General features: G+C 36.8%; 1 protein-coding gene across 5 annotated transcripts in view; it reads right to left on the bottom strand.

Moving 5' to 3' along the window:
• Positions 1 to 25666, bottom strand: part of TAOK3 (TAO kinase 3) — a 190015-nt gene that overhangs the window by 69787 nt on the left and 94562 nt on the right. For all 5 annotated transcript variants that reach the window (XM_081287950.1, XM_081287948.1, XM_081287951.1 and 2 more), the window contains 5 exons: positions 12965 to 13171; positions 7271 to 7342; positions 6504 to 6605; positions 2508 to 2553; positions 1518 to 1614 (listed from right to left, as the gene is read on the bottom strand). In XM_081287950.1, the coding sequence (XP_081144076.1) occupies positions 1518 to 1614; positions 2508 to 2553; positions 6504 to 6605; positions 7271 to 7342; positions 12965 to 13084 (437 nt within the window). In that variant the 5' untranslated portion in view covers positions 13085 to 13171. The remainder of the gene's footprint in view (positions 1 to 1517; positions 1615 to 2507; positions 2554 to 6503; positions 6606 to 7270; positions 7343 to 12964; positions 13172 to 25666) is intronic.

The following is a 25666-nucleotide window of genomic DNA, read 5'->3' as shown; positions in this document are numbered from 1 at the left end:
TTACCTTCCTCATGATGACTTTAGGCATTGGCAAAGAGAATTAAAAAAAAAAAAGCATCATTTATTTCTCTTTAGTAACAAAAATCTGAGATATGGTCCTCATTTAAAAATTTAAAGCACATTTTTCAATTGTTTTGTCTTTTCAACTTCTTTTACAAACTAAAGAAGATAATGTATTATACAGAATAAAACAGTAAAACAATGTGCAGATTTAAGGTAATAATGACACCCAAAAAGCTGAACTTTAGATTTCAATAAAAGCAGCAAAATTGTTATAAGTAAGTCAACATTCATTAATAACATCTTAGTACCAAAGAAATACATTTGAAAGAAAAGTTGTCAACTCCGTAGATATCATGGTAAATGTACTGAATCAATATTTATCAGCCATGATTAGGTTAATTCTTCATCTTTATTTTTTTATTTATTCCTTCCATAGGGCTGGGATGGAACCCAGTCCTCACACATGCTAGGGAAGTAATCTGCCACTGAGCTACACCCTGAGCCCATGATACTTCATTTTTATAAATAAACCAGCTAGTAACTGGTGATGGCTCCTGTAGGGGGACTGAAACAGAAGCAAAAGGGGGAACTATGACCTAATAGTTTCACTTCTTCCTAGTAAATGCCAAGTGTTTCCTTTTGTCTGTGAGCCAAGTCAGATCCTTTATATCTACTGACTGTTCCACTACTTCCACTATTCAGTACAGTAACTGCCAGAAGCTCTTTACTGAGGGAAGCAAAGTTTGGGAACAACATCACTCTTTAGGAGTGGTTAGTAGAGAGAGAAGAGTAGGGTTATGGTGCAGAAAATATAAGATAGGGGGGCTGGGTATAGATGAGTGTAGAACACTTGCTTAGCATGCATGAGGCTTCTGTTAAATCCCTAGCACAGGGGGAGAAAGAAAAGAAGAAATAAAGGGAATATAAAATAGAAGCCCTGGATGATTGTATTAGGAGTTAAGAAATTTGAATTTCAGTCCCTATTATCTAAATGCTATTATCTAAATGTTATTGAAATCTTTCTGAGCCCCCATCTCGGCCTCCATTGAAATAAAGATTATACTTTTTGGAGTTCATATCTATATGGACTATAGAAATGAAAAATATTTTAATATCTATTTATGTACGAGTAACTTGCCATTTACAATAGGAAAGGCAGAAAGAAGGAACTCAGCTAAGAAATAAATATATGCCAGGAAGGTTAATTTTCTTTTCTTCTTGACACAGTATCCAAAGGTCACTGGGTTCTTCATCAAATTTCCCTTAACACTCAGCCTGGAGGACAGCTCCCTACAGAGCAGAGGTGACAGAATTGTGGCTATACCGGAGAGATCAGGTGGTCAGAGCTAAATTCTGGCAATCTTCCTCCTTTATCCAGAAAAGCAGCAAATTCTTTGCTTCCTATAAATCCTTAGCCACCCTAAAAATTGGAGCATGCACTAATTTTCAAGGTTCCTGGAACAGACAGAGAACCCTGTAACTGAAATGAAAACGGAAATGTTCTCTAATCTTACCTATGAATCAATGCATGAGAATGTAGGTAGGCTAGTCCCTGTAAGGCACCGTGAGTAATGGCAGCGATCTCTACTTCCTGAAGTGGTTTCTTATGAACTGAGGAAGGAGGGAAAAAAAAGGTCAGGAGTAATGACCAGTCTTACCGCTCTTTTCATCATCTTACACAGCTATATCAAACTAATTATCTACTTTCCCAAATGACAATTTGGGAACACATTTACCTAAATATAGACGATATATATATTTTCTAAAGGAAAGCCACGAATGATCAGGTAACAGGAAAACCAAGTGTATAAAAACAAAACAACAACAACAACAACAAAAAACCCTTCAAAACCAAATAAAACAAACAAAGCCTGATATTCATTAAGTGACGTGTTGTTAATTTACCTGTCAGTGGCAAGTCAATGCCACACTGATTCCAACTGCCCAGGCTCAAATTTATCAGTCCCTTCTGACACTTTAAATGCCTGGAATGTTCCAGGTCATATTATTCTCCTCTGCCACAAAGCCATCTATAATTACTCCCTCCAACTACAGATTTTCATTATTTGTGAAAGCAGTTAATAAGCAATTTCTATTCAGAGATAAAGGATGATGTAAGATATTTTTTAATGTATATTTTTAACACAGTCTCTGGTTACAATAGCATTTCCAGAGGAGAATTGGGTCAAACACAGTATTGGAAAGGGTTAAACATAAATAGAATTTGATACATAGAGAGAAATTTGATGTTTCCAGCTACATACACCACATCATGTTAAGTGGTACCTTCCCTGGATGGGCCCTGAAAGAAACAGCAGGGAAGCTGCTATCCTCCCTCAGACACCTTCAGTGATGCTGCAGAGATGAAGTTTGCATAGCTTATCCACACAACCCTTAGGTCCAAGTCACTCTCTAATCAGATTGCACAAACTGCACTCAAATGTAGGGTAGATAACATTCTGCCCAAGGTGAAACAGAGGAGGGTCTAGTGCTTTTATTCTCACCTTCTAACAAATCAGATGCTGAGCCTAAGCAATATTCCATCACCAACTGTAATAGATTTAAAAAAAAACCAGTCAGAACAATAAGGGTTAATTTTTGAAACCAACCAACCAACCGACCGACCAAGGAACTCAGAATATTAGGTGAATAAATATTCTGACTCACCTGAACCTGTATTATCTTGGTTGTCTGACATGAATTGATTTTCACCATCTCAGTTTTTGTTACTACTTAACTTGCATTGGCCTAAGACTATAAGGGGGCTGGATATGGAAATATTCCTTGTCAATGGTGAAGCTGAGATTGCCAATTTATTTACTTACCAATTTCCACACCACCTTATTTTTAAAAGAATTTAAAGTGGTTATATTGCATTATAAATTAAAAATTGTAACTTAGAGAGTATTAAAAAATACATGAGCCAGTAAAATTTATATTGAGAAATAGTAGCTAATTAAACCATATGCAAAGACCTGGATTCAATGCTCAGCACCAAAACAAACCAAACAACCTCCCCAAACCAGTAAGTAGGGACTCCTTATTTTCATGTTTTAAGAAGTTCTAAATAAGAAACACATCTTAGGTGGAGCTCACAGGTGGAGTGCTTGCCTGGCATGTGTGAGGCCCTGGGTTTGATCCCCAGCACCTGGGGGTTGGGGGAGAGATGTAGCCTGCTGTGTCATTATCTGGAATCCCAGAGAGATATGGGATATTTTAATTTGTATCTGGAGACATTTCTATTAAAATACTCCTGATATTTCTTGACAATCTTGGGAGAGTTTCTTAACTCAAAAATAAAGAAACATTGTTTTATTCTTTTAGATATTTCAGGTGTCCCAGATTGCTGATCTGTAGCCAAGATCAAAACTATGAATGCTCAGGGACCATCTCCACACATATACGTGCAAGCATACACACTCCTACTAATTAACATTTTGTTATTTTAAAAACCAGCACAAGCTCATTATGAAATATAAATTTCCTATCATCAACTAGATATAACCAATATCAACTTACTGGTTCTTTTCATTTTTAAACAAATTAATGTGAAAACATATTTATATATGATCTAACTTGCATTACTGTGATAATTTAGCATTTTACAAGAAGTTTAGAAACTTGATTGTGGTTTCTGCTTGACATACTAGATTCAGAAACATTTGTTTTATTTCTTATTGAGAAATGAAAGATTCCACATAATATTATAATGAACATTATCCTTCTGTGTCTATTTTTTTCCTTTAGCCATCTTTGATGGAAAAATTTTAAAAAGTTGTACCACATAATTTTCTAGTTTTTTTTTTTAACTGAATAACTGGATGGGCATACACAACTTCCTTAAATTGAATATGCAAAAAAGGAATACTAGTCCTCCTTGACTTACAAGAGGGTCATGTCCTGATAAGCCCAACATAAGTTGAAAATATCATAAGTCAAAAATGCATTTAATACACCTATTTACTGAACATTATAGCTTAGCAATACAGTACTGTAGTCTCCCTTTATCCACAAATTTGATTCCTGCTGTTCCGGTTACCCACAGTCAACTGTGTTCCAAAAATACTAAATGGAAAATTCTAAAATTAAACAATTTATCAGTTTAAAATTGTGCATCATTCTGAATACATGATGAAATATCTCATTGTATGGTTCTCTCTGGAAGTAAGTCATCCCTTTGGTCAGAGTGTAATACTGTGTATACTACCCAACCATTAGTCACTTAGTAGCCATCTTGCTTATCAGATCAACTATCACAATATCACAGTGCTTGTATTCAAGTAATTCTCTTTTTCCTCCAATTAATTCTATTTTACTTAATAATGAATCCCAAACTATAAGTAGTAATGCTGGCATTTTTATAGCAATATATATATATATATATATATATATATTTTTTTTTTTTTTTTTTTTTTTTTTTTGGTACTGGGGACTGAACTCAGAGTACTCGACCACTGAGCCACATCCCAGCCCTATTTTGTATTTTATTTAGAGACAGGGGCTCACTGAGTTACTTAGCACCTCGATTTTGCTGAGGCTGGCTTTGAACTGGTGATCCTCCTGTCTCAGTCTCCAGAGCTGCTGAGATTACAGGCATGAGCTACTGTGCCCGGTGGCATATACTTTTGTAATTGCTTTATTTATTAGTTATTGTTGTTAATCTCTTATTGTGCCTAATTGATGAATTCAAACTAATTTCTAAATTAAACATTTACTCTGCCTGATGGAAATCTCTTTCCAGATTCCTTCAATTCAGAGAGACAGGAAACACCGCAATACCATCTGTGGTTTCAGGCTCTACTAGGGGTTTTGAAACGTATTCCCCATGGATCAGAGGAGACTACTATAATACACAGTACTGGTTGTTTGCCCTGTGATCATGAGGCTGACAGGGAGATGCAGCTTGCTGCCATTGCCCTGCATCATGAAAAAGGATTATACTGCATATTACTTACCCTGTGAAAAGATAAAAATTCAAAATTCAGAGTGCAGTTTCTACTGACTGTGTATTGGTTTTGCACTATTGTAAAGTCAAAAAGTCTGAAATCAAACCACTGTATGTCAAGTACAATCTATACAACTTTAAAACTGAATGGAATGAATAAATAGGTTTAGTGTTTATATTTTTTTAATTCTATTTTAAAAACCTGAGCCTTTTTCACAAATATTTGCTTCCCTGTTATTCCGTAACACAGGGGCGCAGGACATTGATGTGTGCTCCTTATAGGAGGCAGCTGTAGCTGCTCAGCCTTAGGTTATTAGGGCTACTTTCTAGCTTCCCTGACTTCTTCTTTATGGGCAAATTATTTTTATGTCTGTTTGTATGTATGTTTCTAGCAGCTCAGTTCCTAAGAGGACTTTTTGTAAAATTTATTATTATTATTATTTGATTACTGGGGATTGAACTGAGGGGTGCCTTCCCACATCCCAGGCCTTTTTATTTTTTATTTTGAAATAGGGTCTTGCTAAGCTACCCAGGCTGGCCTTGATTTTGCCTCCTGTCTCACCCTCCCAAGTCTCCAGGATTACAGATGTGAGCCACTATACCTGGCCCTAAAAGCACCTTTTAATTAGCTCATTCAATCAGTTGTAGACAGAAATCAGGTAACCAAACTTATTAGCACTCTATATAATCTAAGAGTAAACAGGTTTTGAATGAGAGCTTAGAGGATTTTCTGAAGATTTCAAACTTGTATTTTGTAACATTTATTCCACCTGATTTAAATCTGTTTCTAGACTCCTTCAAGTCTGCTGAGGTTGCCAGAGAAAAACTGATTTCCAGATAAGAAGATGCTCCTTTGGTTAATTTCTTCTGCTCGGCATGGGAATGATAGTCCTAGATATCTTACAGATCACTTGAACAGAAATGTTTTAGTATACTGCTTGGGCACCAATATTCCATTCCTTAATTAGCGACCATGTACAGGAAAGAACTCAGTACATGGTAAGCACTCAATAAATGACAGTTAAATTGGACTTTGAGGGAGAATGTACCATCTGACAAAGTAGCACATTTAGCATTTTCATGTTCTAAATGGTGCCTAATGTGCCTTAAAAACAGAAATACAGTCATATCAAGACACACGAGGATGGAGTGGAACAAGAGACAGTTTTGCTTTAATCAGATGGTAGGTTCTGTTTAGGAAACATTTCAGTCACGGCAATGGCAAGCACAGTTCCAGTTCTGCGGTGAGGTGGAGTAGGGGATGAGAAATGGCAGTGATGAAGGTTCAGGATGAGAGTGCAAGCCCTTGCATTTTGTCTTTACAAATCCCTCTTTATAAGATGAGGTCCACTTTCCCCATCTCTTTGTGGAGTGTACAGAATGAAACTTCCAAAAGGCTGGTGATCATATTTAATCTCACGAGAGTTATACCATGACACACTCTAAAGTGTTAACAAAAGTCTAAGGGACAGAGATGGGAATGAGAATTGTACAGTTCAAATAAATAATAGAGAAAATTTAACAGAAAAAAGGAAGATAACAGAGACTGGCTTACCCAAGCAGTGTGCTCTTTCAAATAACAACCTTTGTACTCAATGGTATTAGGATGCTTCAATTGTCGTAAAAATTTAACTTCTTTAAGAATATCTTGCCATTTCTATTGAAGTCAGAAAAGAAATATTTTGATTTAGAAGCTGAAAATAGTATTTTATTATCAAGTATACATATATAATATTATTTTTATTATTTTAAATGGATATAAGGTAAATGTTAAACAAACAAAGAAGCTATTTAAGCTTGTGTTATTCCTCCAGTTTGAGTATGTGTAAATACAAATCTATTGTTGAGGACATTATAATGAAGCCATTACACACACCTGTGTTCTATTTCTGAAAATAGTTGAGTGATCTGGAATATTAGAAGCTTTTATTATTTACTCCATAAGCAGGAGGGGGGAAAAAGAATGGAGGTAAATGTTTAGAGAATTTTATTTACTTTTCTTTTCTGTAAGCCTTATTTTTTTCAAATATTTGACATATAATCATTGCATGCATTTATGGGATACAGTGTTATGTTTCGATACATATATACAAAATGTAATTGTCCAATCACAGTATCTAGCATACCCATCATCTCAAACATTTATCATCTCTTAATGATGAGAACATCCAGAATCTTTTTTTCTAGTTATTTTGAAATACACACTACAACCTTGTGAACTCTAGTAACCCTACTGTGCACAGAACACCAGAACTTATCATTTTGTTAACTTCATACTTATTTCCTGTAAGTATGTGTAGGCATTCAACTGTCTCATCTTACCTCATGTGTCTGTTTCCCACTATAGGACATTTTCTTAACCGCCACCACCTCGTTGGTATGAGCATTTGTGGCCTGTGTTAAGAGGGAAGAGGAAAATAAAAAGAAATAACTACGTTTCAGTTGGTTTAACTCTTTGACTTGAGACTTTAAAAATATTATGCTCACACTTGAGTATCACCATTTCAAGATGCTCCAACATTTGATAGGCCAGACAGATGTTTCCACCCCAACTTTAAGGAACAGCTTTTCTTTATACACACACACACACACTGAAACAAGTAAACAATAAGGCTATTTTCCAAAATGAATATATTGGCTTTACTTTGTAGAATATCCATCAATGGAGAACCAGTTCAATAAACACAGTGTGGTTACATAATGAAACAATCATTGAAGAATAAGGATGTGTTAATATGGAAAAATGTAAAAATTGTCATGACAAAAAAAATAAATGTACACTGTAATCCTATTTTTGCAAAATACTAAGAGTGTCAGTAGTGTTACATGTAGAAAATAATTATGGAAGAATGCATTTCAAGGGCTGGGGCTGGGGCTCAGTGGTAGAGTGCTTGCCTAGAACACGTGAGGCACTGGGATCGATTCTCAGCCCCGTATACAAATAAATAAAATAAAGGTCCACTGACAACTAAAAAAAACATTTAAAAAATGTATCTAGTATAATTGAAGAAATCAACTTTAAATTTTATTTAATTTTAATTAACTTAAATTTAAATAGCTACATGTGCCTAGTAACTACTATATTTAACAGTGTACCAGAAGGCAAAATTAATCCCAAGACTGACTTTCACCTGAAGGATTACTTATGATTTGTGATAAGAATGTATTACATACACACATTTATGTATGCCTATGTGTGCAGTTTTTCTATCTGTGAAAGTTGTCTTGTCTCATAATTCTCTCTACTTGTCTTCATCATACTAGAGACACAAGTTCATTTAAAGCACACATAGAAGCTTCACCTGATAGTCTTTTCCTCTCAATTTACGTAAGAGATTTAAAATTAAATTTCTTAAAATTTTCAGAAAAATAAGCCATTAAAAGATTCTGAAATTTGGGCTTTCTTCTAAAAACAGGGATCTGCTTCAGGGCCATATCCCTGATGTAAATAAGCTACTTTGCATGACTTATTACTGTGGACCAATAAAGTTATAGCAGGGCTCAGAGGTAAAAGACTGGAATTCACAACTGTAGAGAAAACTCATGATCATTTTCTTTTCTTTTTTTTTTAACACTTTTTTTTAATATTTATTTTTTTAGTTTTTTCGGTGGACACAACATCTTTGTTGGTATGTGGTGCTGAGGATCGAACCCGGGCCGCACGCATGCCAGGCGAGCGCGCTACCACTTGAGCCACACCCCCAGCCCATGATCATTTTCTTTTCTTACTATGTGTTTATATTTTAACTGTTCCCCAGCCATGACTTTTTGCTATTTTCTTTTTGCCCTCTTTATTGAGCATCTGCTAAAACCGAAAGGCAACTATGCCCAGATGAAAAGACCTAAGTATTTGCTCTAGGTAGATTATGGACGATATGCTGAGTCTCACAAAGGAGCACAAGAAACCCACAAAATTTACAGTGTGTTCAACTGAATAAAAAAATGAACATACTCAACCCTTTTTTGTTTTTCTTTAAAGTTTCTTACTATCTTGTTGCTAATGCTAAGTTGTGAATTAACTATGTAAATCCAAACACACACAGATATTTTAGCAAGTGACCACTTTCTGTTTTCTAAGTATACCGTATACTGTCAGCTGATTGGTTCTGCAAGAGCTGGCATCATTCTGTGTAAAGTTGCAAACTACAAATAATCTACCAGAATTATAGTATTAGGTACAAAACCATTGGTTGCTAGAATGACTATGATCCAAGAAAAGCACCAGTTAGCCATGCCAAGTTCTCCATCATTCATTCATTCAACAAGTACTTGCTAGGTATTCACAATGTGTCAGGTATTGGGCTAAATTCTAGGGATAGAATTGGGAGTAAATGCCAGGTGCACGCCTGTAATCCCAGCTGCTCGGGAGGCTGAGGCAGGAGGATCACAAGTTCAAGACCAGCCTAAGCAAAAGTGAGGTGCTAAGCAACTCAGTGAGACCCTCTCTCGAAACAAAATAAAAAATAGGGCTGGGGATGTGGCTTAGTGGTGGAGTGTCATTGAGTTCAATCCCTGATTACAGGCCCCGCCCCCCTCTAAAAAATAATTGGGAGTGCATACACCCAGGGGTACCTATCTTTCCTCTGGTAGGATAGGCAATAAAAAATAAATAAAATAAAATTATAACAAACAAATGTAAAACTGCAATTGTGACATGCTGTAAAGTAAGGTATGTGCTCTTCTGAGATCCCAACCTAGAGGACATGACTTAGGGAGGTCAGGATAGCCTTCCCTGAAGGCATAGTGTTTAAGCTCAGTGTGGAAGAAAGAGGAAGGGCATATAAGAGACAAGAAGCTGCAAATGGTGGGGAAAAGATTCCAGAGAGAAAAGCTTATGCAGAATCCCAGGATGGATGATCCAATCAAAAATCAGCCAACTAGAGCAATGAGAAGAGCAGAAAGCAGGACCATAGAGAAGGACCTTATAGGCTGGCCATGGTGGAATTTTGGTCTTAGCCTAAGAAAAAGGGAGAGCCCTGCAGGGGAAAGTGATCAGATTTACATTTTTTAAAAATTTACTGAGGTGAGGTGGAGAGAGACCAACGTGGGCTCCTGCATGTAAGGTACTAGCCAATCTTGGGTACAGTGGTATGAATAACACATAAATACTACTGTAGCAAGTGGGAAAAATTCATTTTTAGGGGACTCTTTCTGTGTTCACTATAGATAAAATGTTAAAGTGGCTTTTTGTAGTTTTATACGAAGTGTCATTAATTCCCTTCCAATCTGTTTTTTAATGCCTTATGGGTTTACATGGGCCTGGACTGTTCACTTGTATACAGGCATACAGACTTAATGATTACATTTCCATGTCAAAGCTCCCAAGCATCTTCCTAAGTTCTCCTATCATTAGCAACACATAACACATAGTTAGTACCTACTGTTAACAGACTTAGTCACTGGGTTCTCTGCAAGGTAGGGCTCAGTTTGCCCCTATTATAAGTGGCTTGTTAGTGAGCCTCAAAACAGGCTTGGGTTGTTGTTATCATTCTGAAATATTAAAACTTTGAGAAGGTCTGGCTGCTTTTTAAAATAAAAGAGTCAAATACTGGGCTGGGGAGGTGGGTCAGTGGTAGAATGCTTGCCTAGCATGTGTGAGACACAGGGTTCAGTCCTCAGCACCACATACAAATAAATAGAAAAGAGTCAAACCAGATTGGGACCACTTTCTGACTCTGGTTAAGAGAGATTCAGGGAGGATGAATTTATTATCAAGTAAACAAAAGGAAAGTAGGAAAAGATGACCAAAGAATATAATCTCTGGATGAGATAAACAGGTCACAAATGAATACATACAGAATGCTTCCATTTTGAAAGTGTTAAAACTAGGCAAAACCAAATTGCACTGTTTAGAGGTACAAAGGTAAGTGGGTTAAACATGTGTTTTAGATGGACACAAGGGGCTTCTGGGGTGCAGTGGTATTCTATTTCTTAACCCTGGGGTATTTACACAGAGATTTACCTCCCCTCCCACCCCACACCCAGAACTTGAGACTGATCCTAGAGGAGATCTGCCATTGAGCTATACTCCCATTCCTTTTTATTTTTTTATTTTGAGGCAGGGTCTGGCTAAATTGCTGGGCTGCTGAGGCTGGCCTTGAACTTTCAATCCTCTTGCCTCAGTCTCTCAAGTTGCTCGGACTGCAGCGTACACCACCATGCCCAGCTGAGATTTACCATTTTTTTGAAATATATTTTCTTTTTAGTTGTTTTTGGACACAAATAACTTTCATTTTATTTGTTTATTTTTATGTGATGCTGAGGATCGAACCCAGAACCTCCCATGTGCTTGGCGAGTGCTCTACTGCTGAGCTACAACCCCAGCCCCTACCTTTTAATTATTCCTTAAATTATATATCGAAATACATGTGCGTGTATTATGCACACTGATTTATGTATGATATGTTTATAATTAAAAATGCCTTTAAAAAAGTATCTACGTGAATAAAGAAGACAGGACTTTAACTGGGTCTTCAATGTTATTTTAAGATCAAAGACTAATGAGGGAGTCTTAAAAAGTATCACCCTGTTCAGTCATAGAAAGTCAGTTCTTGATGACATACTTGAATAGGGGTTGAATTTAGAAGGACAAAGGAGGAGAAGGAACGTGATGCTGAGTGCAGACCCAGGGGAGGAGGAAGAGCTCAGGGAAAACTCGGCCTGAAGAGTCAGCTACAGCAAAGGAAGGAGTGGAACACACGTACATAAATTCTCATCTGGAAGGAATGATAAGCCCCTGATGATAATCCACCCAACCAGAAGAATGTAAAGAAGGACCACTAAAAACAAACGGTCAAATACTGCTTGATTTCAAGAAGTTATTTGACAAAAGCGTTGGAAAAGAAATTGGTAGTAATCAGTACTTGATTTGTTATTTGCTTTAATAGATTAATACTTTGAAGGAAACATTCATGACTTTGATGAAGCAAACTTCTAAGGTTATCTAATTAAAGAAATATATTTTATATAATGAATTAATGAATTTCAGGCAAATGAGCTGCCCTAACATATCAGTTATTTCTCATTTTTATTATCAGGAGACAGTCACATCCTTGGAATGTAACTGGGGACACCTTTATACCTTTTCAATTAAAATACCAACTTAACATGTTGACATGATTATCACCAACAAGCCTTTATCCATTTCTCTGAATAGCTGTCTGTTCATTCATTTATCCATTTACGACTCTTTTTTATTATTTACTTATCTGGTTGTAGATGGACACAATACTTTTACTTATTTATTTTTATGTGATACTGAGGATGGAACCCAGTGCTTCACACATGCTAGGCAGGGGCTCTACCACCGAGCCACAACCCCAGCCCCATTTCTGACTCTTTACGCACTCCCTCATCCACCCACCCCATCCATCCATCTATCCATCCATCCATCCATCCATCCAGTGTATATTGAATTCCTACTTTGTCTCAAAAAATATTAGTTCCTGGGAGTGTAACAATGAATGAAATAGACATAACCCCTGTTCTCATGATGCATATTATTTAGAAGGAACAGTTATGAATAAAACCTTATACACCATTTTAAAATTACAGCTGTGATGTATTCAATGAAAAACAAACACAGTTAGGAGATCATAAGCAAAAGCCCTGATTATTTGGTGGACAGAAGAATAAATGCTGTCTTGTAGAAGTAATATTCAAGCTGAAACCTGTGGGATGCACAGGGACTGGAGGGGATGGGGATAAAATGTGAAATCTCCTGCATGAGCGGGGTAGCATGTGCAGAGGTCCTGAGGCAGAAAGAGCATGGCATGCTGAGGAACCACACAGGGCTCAACTTCAAGCTTCCAACTCCCTTGTACCACCACTGCCTTGAAGAAGGCCTCAAATTCTGGAACTAGCTTTTCCACAATGACCATAAATGACAGCAGACATCATTTAATTTGAAAAAAATCAAGCATATTTTGTAAGTAATAGCTGTATGTGTGGAGAAAATGTAGAATTCCAACTTTTTAAATCTGATTTTTCTAAATGATATGTTTTAAAATTACTTACAAAATAAACTGCTCCAAAACTTCCATGTCCAATTTCATGCAAACCAATAAAAAGTTCTTCAGGATCATCCTTGTAGAACAGATCAGCAATCTCTGGGTCCTTTGGTACCCCTTTACGCATGATGACCAGTACTGAAAGTGCTTTGCTTTTTGATATCCCAGTCGACCGTAGCTCTCATTGACAACTTTTAAAAAAGATCTTCAGTACCTGTATAAAATAAGGTTTGCTGTTAAATGATGTCTAGCACTCTTTGGTGGTAATATAAATACAAATTAATATTTTTTAAATATTTATTTTTTAGTTGTAATTGAACACAATACCTTTATTTTATTTATTTATTTTTATGTGGTACTGAGGATTGAACCCAGGGCCTTGTACGTGCTAGGTGAGTGCTATACTGCTGAGCCACAACCCCAGCCCCTAAATACAAATTAATATTAAGAAGCATCTTGGGGCTGGGGTTGTGGCTCCATAGTAGAGTTCTCACCTAGCACCTGTGAGGCCCTGAGTTTGATCCTCAGCATTACTTAAAAATAAATAAAATAAAGGTATTGTGTCCAATTACAACATATATATATATTTTTTAAAGAAGCATCTTATTTGCAAACATGCATGCATGAGACTCTGGGATCAATCCCAGCAACACACACACACACACACACACACACACACACACACACGTGCACAAAGCATCTCTGTTTTACAATAATCAGACAAGTAACTCAAATGAAAAAACTGGGCAAAAGATCTGAATAGACAATTCTGCAAGAAACACACACATGTCTATCAACACATGTAAAGATGTTTACCATCATTAGTTATTAGGGAAATGAAAGTTAAAACCACGATGGCATATTGTCATCCTCACTAGGACCGCTGTAATAAAAAAGTCAGATAAGTATTGGAGAGGGCATGCAGAAATGGGAACTCTCCCACACTGCAGGAGGGAAGTAACATGGCAGAGTCATCAGAAAAAACTTAAAAACACTGAGTCAGAATTTGAACCAGAAATTCAACTCCTAGGTATATGCCCAAGACAAATGAAAACATGTCTTCATAAAAACATTGCACACAAATGTTCATACCAGCATTGTTCATACCAGCATTATTCATAATAACCAGAAAGTGGAAACAGCTGAAATTTCCATTAACTGGTGAATGAATAAACAAAATGTGGTATCTCCATATACAATGGAATATTATCCAGCCATAAAAAGGATGAACTATTGGGCTGGGGTTGTGGTTCAGTGGTGGACTGCTTGTCTCATGTGTGGAAGGCACTGGGTTCCATCCTCAGCACCACATAAAAATAAAACAAAGATACTGTGTCCATCTAAAACTAAAAAAAAAAAAAATTAAAAAACAAGGATGAACTATTGATAAATAACATAATGAACCCTATAAACATTATGCAAAAGGGCAATCATAAGAGACTACGTATTCTATGACTCCATTAATATATATACATATATATATATAATTTTTTTACTTGTCAATGGATATTTATTTTATTTAATTATATGTGGTGCTGATCATTGAACCCAGTGCCTCATGCATGCTAGGCAAGTGCTCTACCATTGAGCCATAACCCCAACCCCATTAATATATATTTTAAAAGTTTCCAGAAGAGTCAAATCTATAGAGACACAAAATAGATTATTGATGATCTAGGAATGGGGGTTTGAAAAGTGACAACTAAAGGGTATGGACTTTCTTTTTAGGAGGTTAAAAATGTCCTCAAATTGAGGCAATGATTGTATAAGTGTGACTTCATTAAAATCATTCATTAGCCAGGTGAGGTGGCACACCCCTGTAATCCCAGCAGCTCAGGAGGCTGAGGCAGGAGGATCATGAGTTCAAAGCCAGCCTCAGCAAAAGTGAGACTCTAAGCAACTCAGTGAGACCCTGTCTCTAAATACAAAATACAAAATAGGGCTGGGGATGTGGCTCAGTGGTTGAGTGCCCCTGAGTCAATTCTTGGTACCCTAAAAAGCGGTTTGATGAAATTAATATTTTAATAATAACAGCTAACATTTATTAAGTACTAGGTTGTCAGACAACACTGAACAGCTTACATATATTATCTCCTTTAATCTTTACAACATCTTTATAAGATAATGACTTTATTTTAATTTTATAGAACAAACTAAGACTTTAAGAAGTGAAACTACTTCCTCATGGTCAGAAGCCAGTGCTTCTCACCACTGTGATCTGAATCCAGAAAAGCTCATGCTCTTGACTGACATATGATATCTCCATACCTCAGTATGAGGAACTAGACAACTCTTTATTAGCCACTGGAAGAAATGCCAAGGATGTGGAGACTATGCTAAATATCCACTTCAACAAGCAAGTTGTTCCACTGCTTTATAAAATGCTTTGAGTTTCTTTTCATTAATAGTCACATATTTATTTGTTGTAGGTCCTTTACTTTCTCTTTTTTTTAAAAAATACTGAAATGTGAGTTTTCATTTATATTTTTTATTGTAAACAGCCTCTCCCTCCCACAAACAGATAGCCTTTTATTTCAACGTCTGAACCTATCAACAGCATAGTTTGTCTCTTCCTTGACCCACTCGCTAACTAAGCTGCAAACCCGGCTACTGGCCAATAAAACTATTTTTTTTCAAAACATGAGTCAATGGGCTTCACTCTAGAAGAGAAAAAGGTCATTAATTAAAGAAGCAAAACTGACAGTGCCCAGAGGTATTTTTCTCTTGTAGCATAGCAACCTTAAGTGACAATGAACATTACTTCATATGTTAAGTCATTAGCAGGTGTAGGTCAACAGCCTGCTACCCAGCCACCTAGTCCACTTACTCTTTCATTCAATAAGGACTTCCCGAGAGCTTGTTGTTTGTCAGACACCTTATTGGGTCGGGATGAGGTCCCTCTCCTATGGGATTAGTGTCAAAGGGGTAATAGATATTAAACTAAAACAGCACCAAAATAGTTATAATAGATTGACATTATGAGGAAAAAGCAAATATTTTTAAATATAAGAATACAACAGGCTAACCCAGCCTGTTTTTTACTCAGAACTGGAAAGCCTGCCTTTTTAGGGAAAATAAATGCAATGCATTCATAGGGATGATGGGAGAGCTGGAAGGAGAGAGTGTGAAGCTGGAGTGAAGCCAAGAAAGATCACAAAAGGCCTTTCAAACCATATTAAGAAATTTGGACTTTCTCCTGAGGGTGACAGGGTGCCACTGAGGCTTTAAATAGGAACAAGGATTCTCCTGGCCAGCACTGCACCTGTCACCCTGGACGGTTGTCCAGCCAGTCCCTGACACAACAGGAATCAAGCATAAAGTCAGGACCTCAACTCTGTTGGAAAAGAATGTTAAACCTAAAAGCTCCAAATGAAAACTCCAAAAGTGCTTGTGTTCACTGTTTGAGAAGAGAAAAGAGAAACAATGGATGAAATCAATGAGGGGCCTTTTTGGAGCCCATACCCAAAAGGCAAATTTTTTTTTTTCAATCACTGAAGGGCATTTTAAACTTCTGAATATTTTGACTTAGATGTGAATAAAGTTAACGTCCTGTGGACAATCATTTGGGAAAAAACAGATGAGTATGTTATACTCTAAAATAAACATCTAAATGTGAAAAAGAGACTATCAAAAACTTCTAGAAAAATTACCAGTGAATTTCTAATTACTAAACAACATACCAGCAGCAAAAAATCATAAACTAAAATCAATAAGTGTGACTACATAAAACTAATAACTTCTTTTAAAAACTATAACAAAGGGACTTCTGCTTCTGGCCAAGATGGATTAATGGAGACCAGATTTATCATCTGGCACAAGAATCATCTACATACTGGATCAAACATATGAATGATGGTATTTCAAGATAATGGCTATTAGCCAAGAAGGACGATAATCCCTGACAAGAGAAGTCAGCGATGAGAGAGAGCCAGGACCGTCTCAGCTTCGTGCCCTCGGAGAGTCTTCAGGCCATCCCAGAGAAAGAAGGAGTCCAGGTGGAGCCTGGGGGACTCCCCGAGTTGAAGAGACAGATGAGGGCCCAGGGTGAGCAAGGTAGCTGGAGTTTGCAGAAGACAGCAGCACAGAAAGAGGCTGGAGATATGCAGAAGGTTCCCCTCTGGTCTTCAGCTGAGTACTGATTAGAGCAGCCCCGGAAAGTACCCTGGTCCAGGAAAATGCCAACTGAAAGGGGACAAGGGAAGCAGCACCTATAGCTCACTAAGGGCTGTGCCCCGTACTTATTTCTACCAACCAGAACACAAAATCTCCTAAGTTCATGGGAAATTCTCTACTCAGAATCTGTGTTTATCTTTGTAGTGGAAAATTCACCTTAGACTCAATGCTGCCATGTGATGTCAAACGAATTTTGAAAGTAAAACTTAAAAGGACCAAATTACTTCCAAATAACTATACCTCAGAATAAATCTCAAAAACAAATAACTATATCCAATATCCAAAAAGGTGAAATTCATAATGTTTAACATTAAAAAAAAATTACAAGGCAATACCAGGTGCAATGGCAAAGGCCCGTAATCTCAGTAAATTGGGAGTCAAAAGTGGGAGGTTTGCAAGTTGGAGGCCAGCCTCAGCAACTTGTAAATTGAGTGAGCTCCTATCTCAAAAAAAAAAAAAAAAAAAAGATGTCTCTGGATTAAACCTCCACTATCAAAAACAAAACAAAACAGGTAAATAAGGAAGTAGGAAAATATGACTCATAATGAGGAGAAAAATAATTGAAACCAGTGTGAGGACATTAAAATATTTATTATAACTATATTCTATATATATAAAAATTTAGAGAAAATATTAAACATGTAAAATAGAGATATATAAGAAATAAAGAGAGTCAAATCTCTAGAGGCAAAAGCTATAATAAAATGTCTGAGAAGAAAAATATACAGCATGAAATGAATAGCAGATGAGACTTGGCAGAAAAAACAGTTAGTGAACTTGAAGACCTAGTAATAGAAACTATCCAAAATGACATATATGGAAAAAAAGTACTAACAAAACAAAGAAAAACAAATCAGAACATCAGTGACTTGTGGACCACCTTCAAGCAGATTAGTATATGTCTCATTAGAGTCCCTGAAGGAGAGGACAGAGATGTCAGGACAGAAAAAAAAAAAAAAATCTACCTACCTACTTACCTGTCTACCTCCGTACTTGGGACTGAACTCAGGGGTGCTTATCACTGAGCTACACCCCAACTTTTTATTTTTTGTTTTGAGATAGGGTCTCATTAAATTGCTAAGGCTGGTTTTGAACTTGTGATCTTTCCGCTTCAGCCTCCCAAGCTGCTGGGATTACAGGCGTGAGCCACCATACCCAGGAGAAAAATTATTTGAAGAAATAACAATGGGAAATTTTACAAATTGGATGATCACAACCCCCCCATAACCACAACGTATATGAAACTCACACACAAGAAACATGAAGAAAATTACACCGAGGCACATCATCATAAATTGTTTGGAACTTATGATACAGTCATAAAAGAAGTAGCCAGAGGTGGAAAAAAATATGTTATGCACAGAGGAACAAAGGCAACAATGATGGTAGTGTTATAAATATTACAAATGAAAAGACAGTAGAACAATATTCCTAAAGTGTTGAAATAAAAAAAAAAAAAAACTTGCCAAACTAGAATTCTATACACACTGAAAATATCTTTGAAAAAAGAAGTGGGCTGGGGTTGTGGCTCAAGCAGTAGAGCGCTGGCCTAGCATGTGGGATGCCTGGGTTCGATCCTCAGCACCACATAAAAATAAATAAATAAAAAGAAAGGTATTGTGTCCGACTACAACTGAAAAATAAATATTAAAAAAAAAGAAGAAGTCACAATAAAGGCTTTAGGATGTACAAATGTTGAAAGAATTCATGACTTGAAAGCATGAACTACAGGAAATGTTAAAAGAAGTCCTTTGGACAGAAGGAAAACCATACTAGGAGAAATATAGATCTACATAAAAGAATGAAAGCCGCAAATGTGGTAAATATTTGCTTAAGTATATCAGATTTTCCCATTATTTAAATTTCTTTATACTACGATTGAATATTTAAACAAAAATAACAACAGTGGGGCTGGGGATGTGGCTCAAGCGGTAGCGTGCTCGCCTGGCATGCATGCGGCCCGGGTTCGATCCTTAGCACCACATACCAACAAAGATGTTGTGTCCGCTGAGAACTAAAAAATAAATATTAAAAATTCTCTCTCTCTCTCTTTAAAAAAAAAAAAGTTAAAAAAAAAGTTTAAAAAAAATAACAACACTGTGAAGGTTAGGGCATATGTAGAAGTAACTGTACGTTAGCATAAAGTGTGAGAGGAGAGAAATTGAAATATGGTGTTGTGAAATTGTTATATGACAATGAAGTGGCATAATATCAGTTGGTTGTATAAATACGCACATATGTATTTATATATGCATATGTTTTTACATATAGTATACACACTTAAAAAAGACACAAATAAGCCAAAAGTAAAAGGATAGAGAAAAACAGAAACTAATCAAAGAAGAATGGGATGAACTGATGTTCAGATAAAGTAGATTTCAAAGCATATTAGTATTGATAATGAAGGTAATTTCATAATGATAAATGGATTGACTCATCAAGAGGACATAACAGCCAGGTGTGCTGGCACATACCTATATTCCCAGTGATTTAGGAGACTGAGGCAAGAGAATCCAAGTTTGAGGCCAGCCTCAGCAACTTAGTGAGACTATCATAATAAAAAATAAAAAGGGCCCCAGAGGAGTAGCTCATTGTAAAAGTACCTCTGGCTTAAATTCCCAGTCCCCCCCATCTCCCTAAAATAGAACACAATGATATTAAATGTTTGTGCACCTAAGGGCTTTAAAATATGTGATTAAAAACTGTTTTAACTACAAGGAGAAATAGACAAATTCATTATTACAGTTGGAGATTTTAATATCCTGCTCTCAGTAATTGATAGAAGTAGATAGAAAATTAGTAAGGCTATAGAAGACTGAAACAAAACTATCAGCCATTTCTTTTTTAATAATTTTTTGTTGTTGTAATTGAACACAATACCTTTATTTTATTTGTTTATTTTTATGTGGTGCTGAGGATTGAATTCAGGGCCTCACACCTAAGCGAGCACTTTACCACTGAGCCACAACCCCAGCCCCAAAACTATCAGCCATTTTGGTTACCTGATATGTGTGATATGCTACCCAACGATATCATAATACATCTTCTTTTTCAAAGGCATACAGAAAATTTACTAAGGAATGGCATATTCTGGGCCATAATACTTAATAAATTAAAAGAATTTAAGACATATTAATATATTCTGTGAGTATAGCAGATTTTAGATTAGAAATAAATAGGTAGACATCTGAAAAATCCCAGATATATCAAAATTAATAACACAATTTAAAATAAGTTATGTTGGGCTGGGGTTGTGGCTCATTTGGTAGAGCCCTTGTCTAGTATGTGTGAGGCATTAAGTTTGATTCTCAGCACCACATATAAGTAAATAAATAAAGGTCAATAAACAACTAAAAAAAATTAAAAATAAAATAAAATAAAATAAGCTATGGGTCTAAAAACAAAGCAAAATAGAAATCAGGATATAATTTGATCTGAATGAAAGTGCAAGTACATTGTATCAAAATTTGTATGATGCGGGCTGGGGATTTAGCTCAGTAGGTAGAGCCTTGCCTTGCATGTACAAGGCCCTGGGTTCAATCCCTAGCACCACCAAAAATAAATAAATAAATAAATAATTGTATGATGCTGATAAAACAGAACTTAAGAGGAAAATGTATAGCACTAAACTCTGGTCTTAGAAAAGAATAAAGGTCTCAAATTAATGACTTCAGCTTCCATTATTAAAAAAAAAAAAGCAAATTAAACAAAGTAAGCAGAGAAAGGAAATAATAAAGATTAAGGCAGAAATCAATGAAATAAAAAAATACAAAAGAGAAAAAAATCAATGAATGCAAAGCCGAGTGAGAAAAAGAATCATATTTATAAATCTCTTACCAGACTCATCAGGGTAAAAACATCAGAAAATGCAAATTACCAATATCAGGAAGGAGAGAGGTGACATTGGTGCAGATTCCAGAAGGGTAATCAGGGACTACCATGAACAATGCTATACAAATAAATTCAACAACTTAGATAAAATGGACAAATATAAAAGAGGGTGGGGGGACAGACAGACAGATACAAACTGCTATAGTTTACTCAGAAGAAACAGAAAATCTGCTTGACCCTGTATCTATTAAAGTAATTGAATTTGTAATTTAAAATCTTCCCACAAAGAAAACTCCAGGCTTTCATCTGTGATTTTGGTATCTCTTAGTTACCAAAATCTAAGCGAGAAACCAATTCTACATGACTCTCCCAAAAAACAGAAAAAGAGAAATAGCTCCTAGGACTCTTTGTGTGAGGGCTGTTACCTTGACATCAAAAACAAAAGCAGGAATCATAAAAGAAACCCTGATAAACTAGACTTCATCAAAATTAAAAATGCCTGTTTTTTTTGAAAGATGCTTAATGAAAAGACAAGCAACATACTGGGAAAAAATGTTTGCAAAACATATCTCATAAAGGGCTTAAAAATATAAAGAAACCTCAAAACTCAATAGTAAGAAAATAGTCCATTTTAAACTGGGTAACATATTTGAATAAGTACTTCACCAAGGAAGATAAGTGAATGGCAAGAGAAAGGTACTTACCATCATTACTCCTTAGGAGATACAAATTAAAACTAAAATGAGATACTACTACATACCTATTATAATGGCTAATAATAAAAGAACTGACCACATCAGGTGTTGGCAGGGATGTGAAGTAACTGGATCTCTCACACACTGCCAGTGGGAATGTAAAACAGTACAAACACTTTGGAAAAACAGTTTGCTAGTATCTTAAAAAGTTATTCATGCACCTATCATATGATGTAGCCTTTCCACTTTTAGGGATTTACCCAAGAAAAATAAGAGCATATATCTTTATAAAGTCCTGTACATAAATGTTCACAGCAGCATTATTTTTAATGCTGAAACTGGAAACAGCCCAAATGTCTATCAACAAATGAATATATAAACAATCTATGGTATATGCAGACAATGGAATGTAACTCGGCAATAAAATGAACTATTAATACATGCTGCAACATGGGTGGGTCTCAAAATAAATATGCTGAGTGAAAGAAGTCATACAAAACCAAGTATATACTTTATGATATCATTTATAGGAAATACTATAGTGACAGAAAGCACATAGTGATTGCCTAGGGACAGGGTGGGTTTGAGAAGAGCTAGGAAGGAGAGATTAAAAGGGGCAAGAAGAAGCTTTCGAGTGATGAATGTTTTTATTATTTTCATCCTGATAACACTTTCATATAGCATTATATGTGTGTGTGTGTATATGCAAATAAACTGGGAGGAATTCCTGAAAACTATGTGCCATTTAAAAGTTATTCTTAACACCTGAGAGGTGAGCACATACATACACATCAACAAACTCAAAAGAAGGGGCTGGGGACGTAGCTCAAGCGGTAGCATGCTTGCTTGGCATGCGTGCGGCTCAGGTTCGATCCTCAGCACCACATACAAAAAAAGATGTTGTGTCTGCCAAAAACTAAGAAATAAATATTGTCTCTCTCTCTCTCTCTCTTAAAAAAAAAAAAAAAACTCAAAAGAATTAAACAGGAAATTAAAAAAATATATATCTGATTTTGTAGCTGTGTGGTGTAGCTGGATGGACATGCCCCATGGTGCTGTGGGAGTCCAGGATATCTTGCCTCACACATGTGGCTGTTACCTCTGGAACCATTGGACCCTACCTGCTGTCAGAAATCTGCTGGTTTTCTCGGCTACTAAGACCTGGTAACACTGCAGCATTGATGAAGCTATGGTGTGGAAGGGAACAGGAACCACACTGGTCAGCTTTTGCATCACTGTGACCAAAATACCTGACATTTTGAAGAGCTTATAGAAGGAAAAGGGGAGATCCAACATGGCGGCGGGCGCAGAGAGATCAAGTCTCTGACCTCTTCAGCTGCGCAGGCATAGGGAGTCGTAAACTGTCTAAATGCTGTTTGCTCAGGATCACTAGGCAATGGTGAGCTGACGTGGATCTGGGGCAAACAGTTTGGGCCTCTCAGAACACACACTGAGCCCGGATCGGCTGAATTCAAGCTCCCGTTCGCCTGCTTCTCGTGACTCAGCACTAACGATCCCACTGAAATAACTGGTCGGCCCTAATGAACTTACAGAGGTAAAAGCCAACCGAGCCTTCATAGGCAGTGGCCACAGGATTGAAACGGGGTTTGGGAGAGACAGTCAGGACCCACCCGTTGTATTGGTCACCCGGCAAAGGGAACCAACGGTCACCATTTGCATGGGATACCACCATGGCAGAGAACTGACGTCACGGGCGGAGGAGATAACTTCATTGAAACCAGCGGCCACAGGTGTGTAATCCCCTAGCCATCCCTCTCCACACAGCGGGGAAAACTTAAGGGCCCCTCCCAGCTCTTCCGTGAGCGCGATAGCCAGACCGAGGGAATCAGGAGTGGCGCGGGACTCACGGCGCAGAACTCCCGGCTACCGCTCCCACCAGTGCTCACAACTGAGGTCTCTTGCACCAGCTACCGGGGGTGTGGCTACTGGAGGGCAAGGAAATTCGCTGGGGGTTCTCAGCCCCAAGCTCTACAAACTTAGGGTCTGAGGGAGGCAAACAGGGAGAGTGTGCCCAGGCGTTCATGAAAACAGGGCTCCCAGGAGCAGCAGACCTGGCGTGTAGCCATTATTGTGGTGAGCATCACCGGTGAGCGGGGGCCTGGCTTGAGGAAACACAAGAGAAGGCCCTAGACACTCAGGATTGGAGACCCGCCCAGTCTGGGAGGAAGAGCTTCTGCACAGTGATTGGTTCCCACCTATTGAGAGGAGAAGCTTGGCCCAGTGGGCACAGCTCCACCTACTGGAAGAGAAGTTAATCGAACTCTATGACTGCATTTATTATTATTATTATTATTTTTAATTTGTTTTTTTTCTTTCATTTTCTTTTTTGTTGTTGTTCTTTAACTTTTTTAAATGCTTTTAATTTTTTAAATTTTATTATTATTATTATTTTTTAAATTTTAATTTTTCATTTTTTATCATTATTTTTTAAAAAAAAAGTTTTTTCTTTCTTTCTTTATTTTCTATTTTTTTCTCTTTTGTCTTTTCATTTCTTTTCAATTTTCTTATTCCCCTTCCTTGAATTCTACCTGCCTACTCTCATTCTCTTTAGTGACTTCTTCCCTTCCCTTCTAATATCTTTCCTCCCAAGCATCAAATAAATTTATAAGAGTAAACAGTAACTCAGCAGTCAAACAGAACAAGAAGTAACATGAGCAGCATAAAAAATCAAGGAAGAAAAGGAGTACAAACAATGAAGGACAGCCTAAATATTCAGGAGGACCTAGAGCCATCAGAAAAATGGTCATATAAAGAACTCAAGGAACACCTTAGACAGATGGAATGGAACCTTAAAGAGGATACGAGACAGCAAATTCAAGCAGCGAAAGAACACATTGAGAATGAATTACATAAACGGATAAAAGAAGAAGTTAAGCATCTTTATCAGGAGATAGAGATTATAAAAAATAATCAAACAATAATTCTAGAAATGAAGGAAACAATAAACCAAATTAAAAATTCAATTGAGAGTATCACTAACAGAGTGGAGCAAGTAGAAGCCAGAATGTCAGATAATGAAGACAAAATATATCATCTTGAAAAGAGTCTAGCCAACTCAGAAAGGCTCATAAAAAATCACGAGATATGGGATAACATAAAAAAACCAAACTTACGAGTCATCGGGATAGAGGAAGATACAGAGTTTCAAACCAAGGGAATGAGTAACCTGCTGAATGAAATAATTACAGAAAACTTTCCAGAAATAAAAAAGGAAACGGATATACAATTGTAGATGCATACTAGACACTGAGCATACAAAATCACAGTAGACCAACGCCAAGACACATTGTTATGAAGATAGCCAATATACAGAACAAAGAGAAAATATTAAAAGCTACAAGAGAAAGGAGGCAGATTACATTCAGGGGTAAACCAATAAGGTTAACAACGGATTTTTCATCACAGACACTGAAAGCGAGAAGATCCTGGAACAACATATTTCAAACACTGAAAGACAATAGATGCCAACCAAGAATTCTGTATCTAGCAAAATTAAGCTTCAGGTACGACAACGAAATAAAAATCTTTCATGATAAACAAAAGCTAAAAGAATTTGCAGCCAGAAAACTAGCATTGCAAAGCGTCTTGAGCAAAACACTACACGAGGAAGAAATGAAAAACAACACCCAAAACAATCAGTGGGAAGTGCCTCAGTAATGACAGAGGGTGGGGGGGGGGAAGCTAATCATGGAGAAACAAACTAAATTAAAAAAAAAAGATAAATAATCAAACATGGCTGGAAGTACAAACCATATATCAATAGTAACTCTAAACGTTAATGGCTTAAACTCTCCAATAAAGCGACATAGGCTGGTAACATGGATTAAAAAAACAAATCCAACAATATGTTGCCTCCAGGAGACACATCTGATTGGAAAAGACATACACAGGCTGAAGGTGAAAGGTTGGGAAAAATATACCATGCACATGGTCCTCGTAAGCAAGCAGGGGTGGCCATCCTCATATCGAATAAAATCGACGTCAAGACT

This window comes from Spermophilus citellus (assembly GCF_964194105.1).
Source record: "Spermophilus citellus genome assembly, chromosome: 3".
NCBI classification, from domain to species: Eukaryota; Metazoa; Chordata; class Mammalia; order Rodentia; family Sciuridae; genus Spermophilus; species Spermophilus citellus.
The sequence above is the reverse complement of the archived record's forward strand: the minus strand, read 5'-3'. Positions and strand labels throughout refer to the sequence as shown.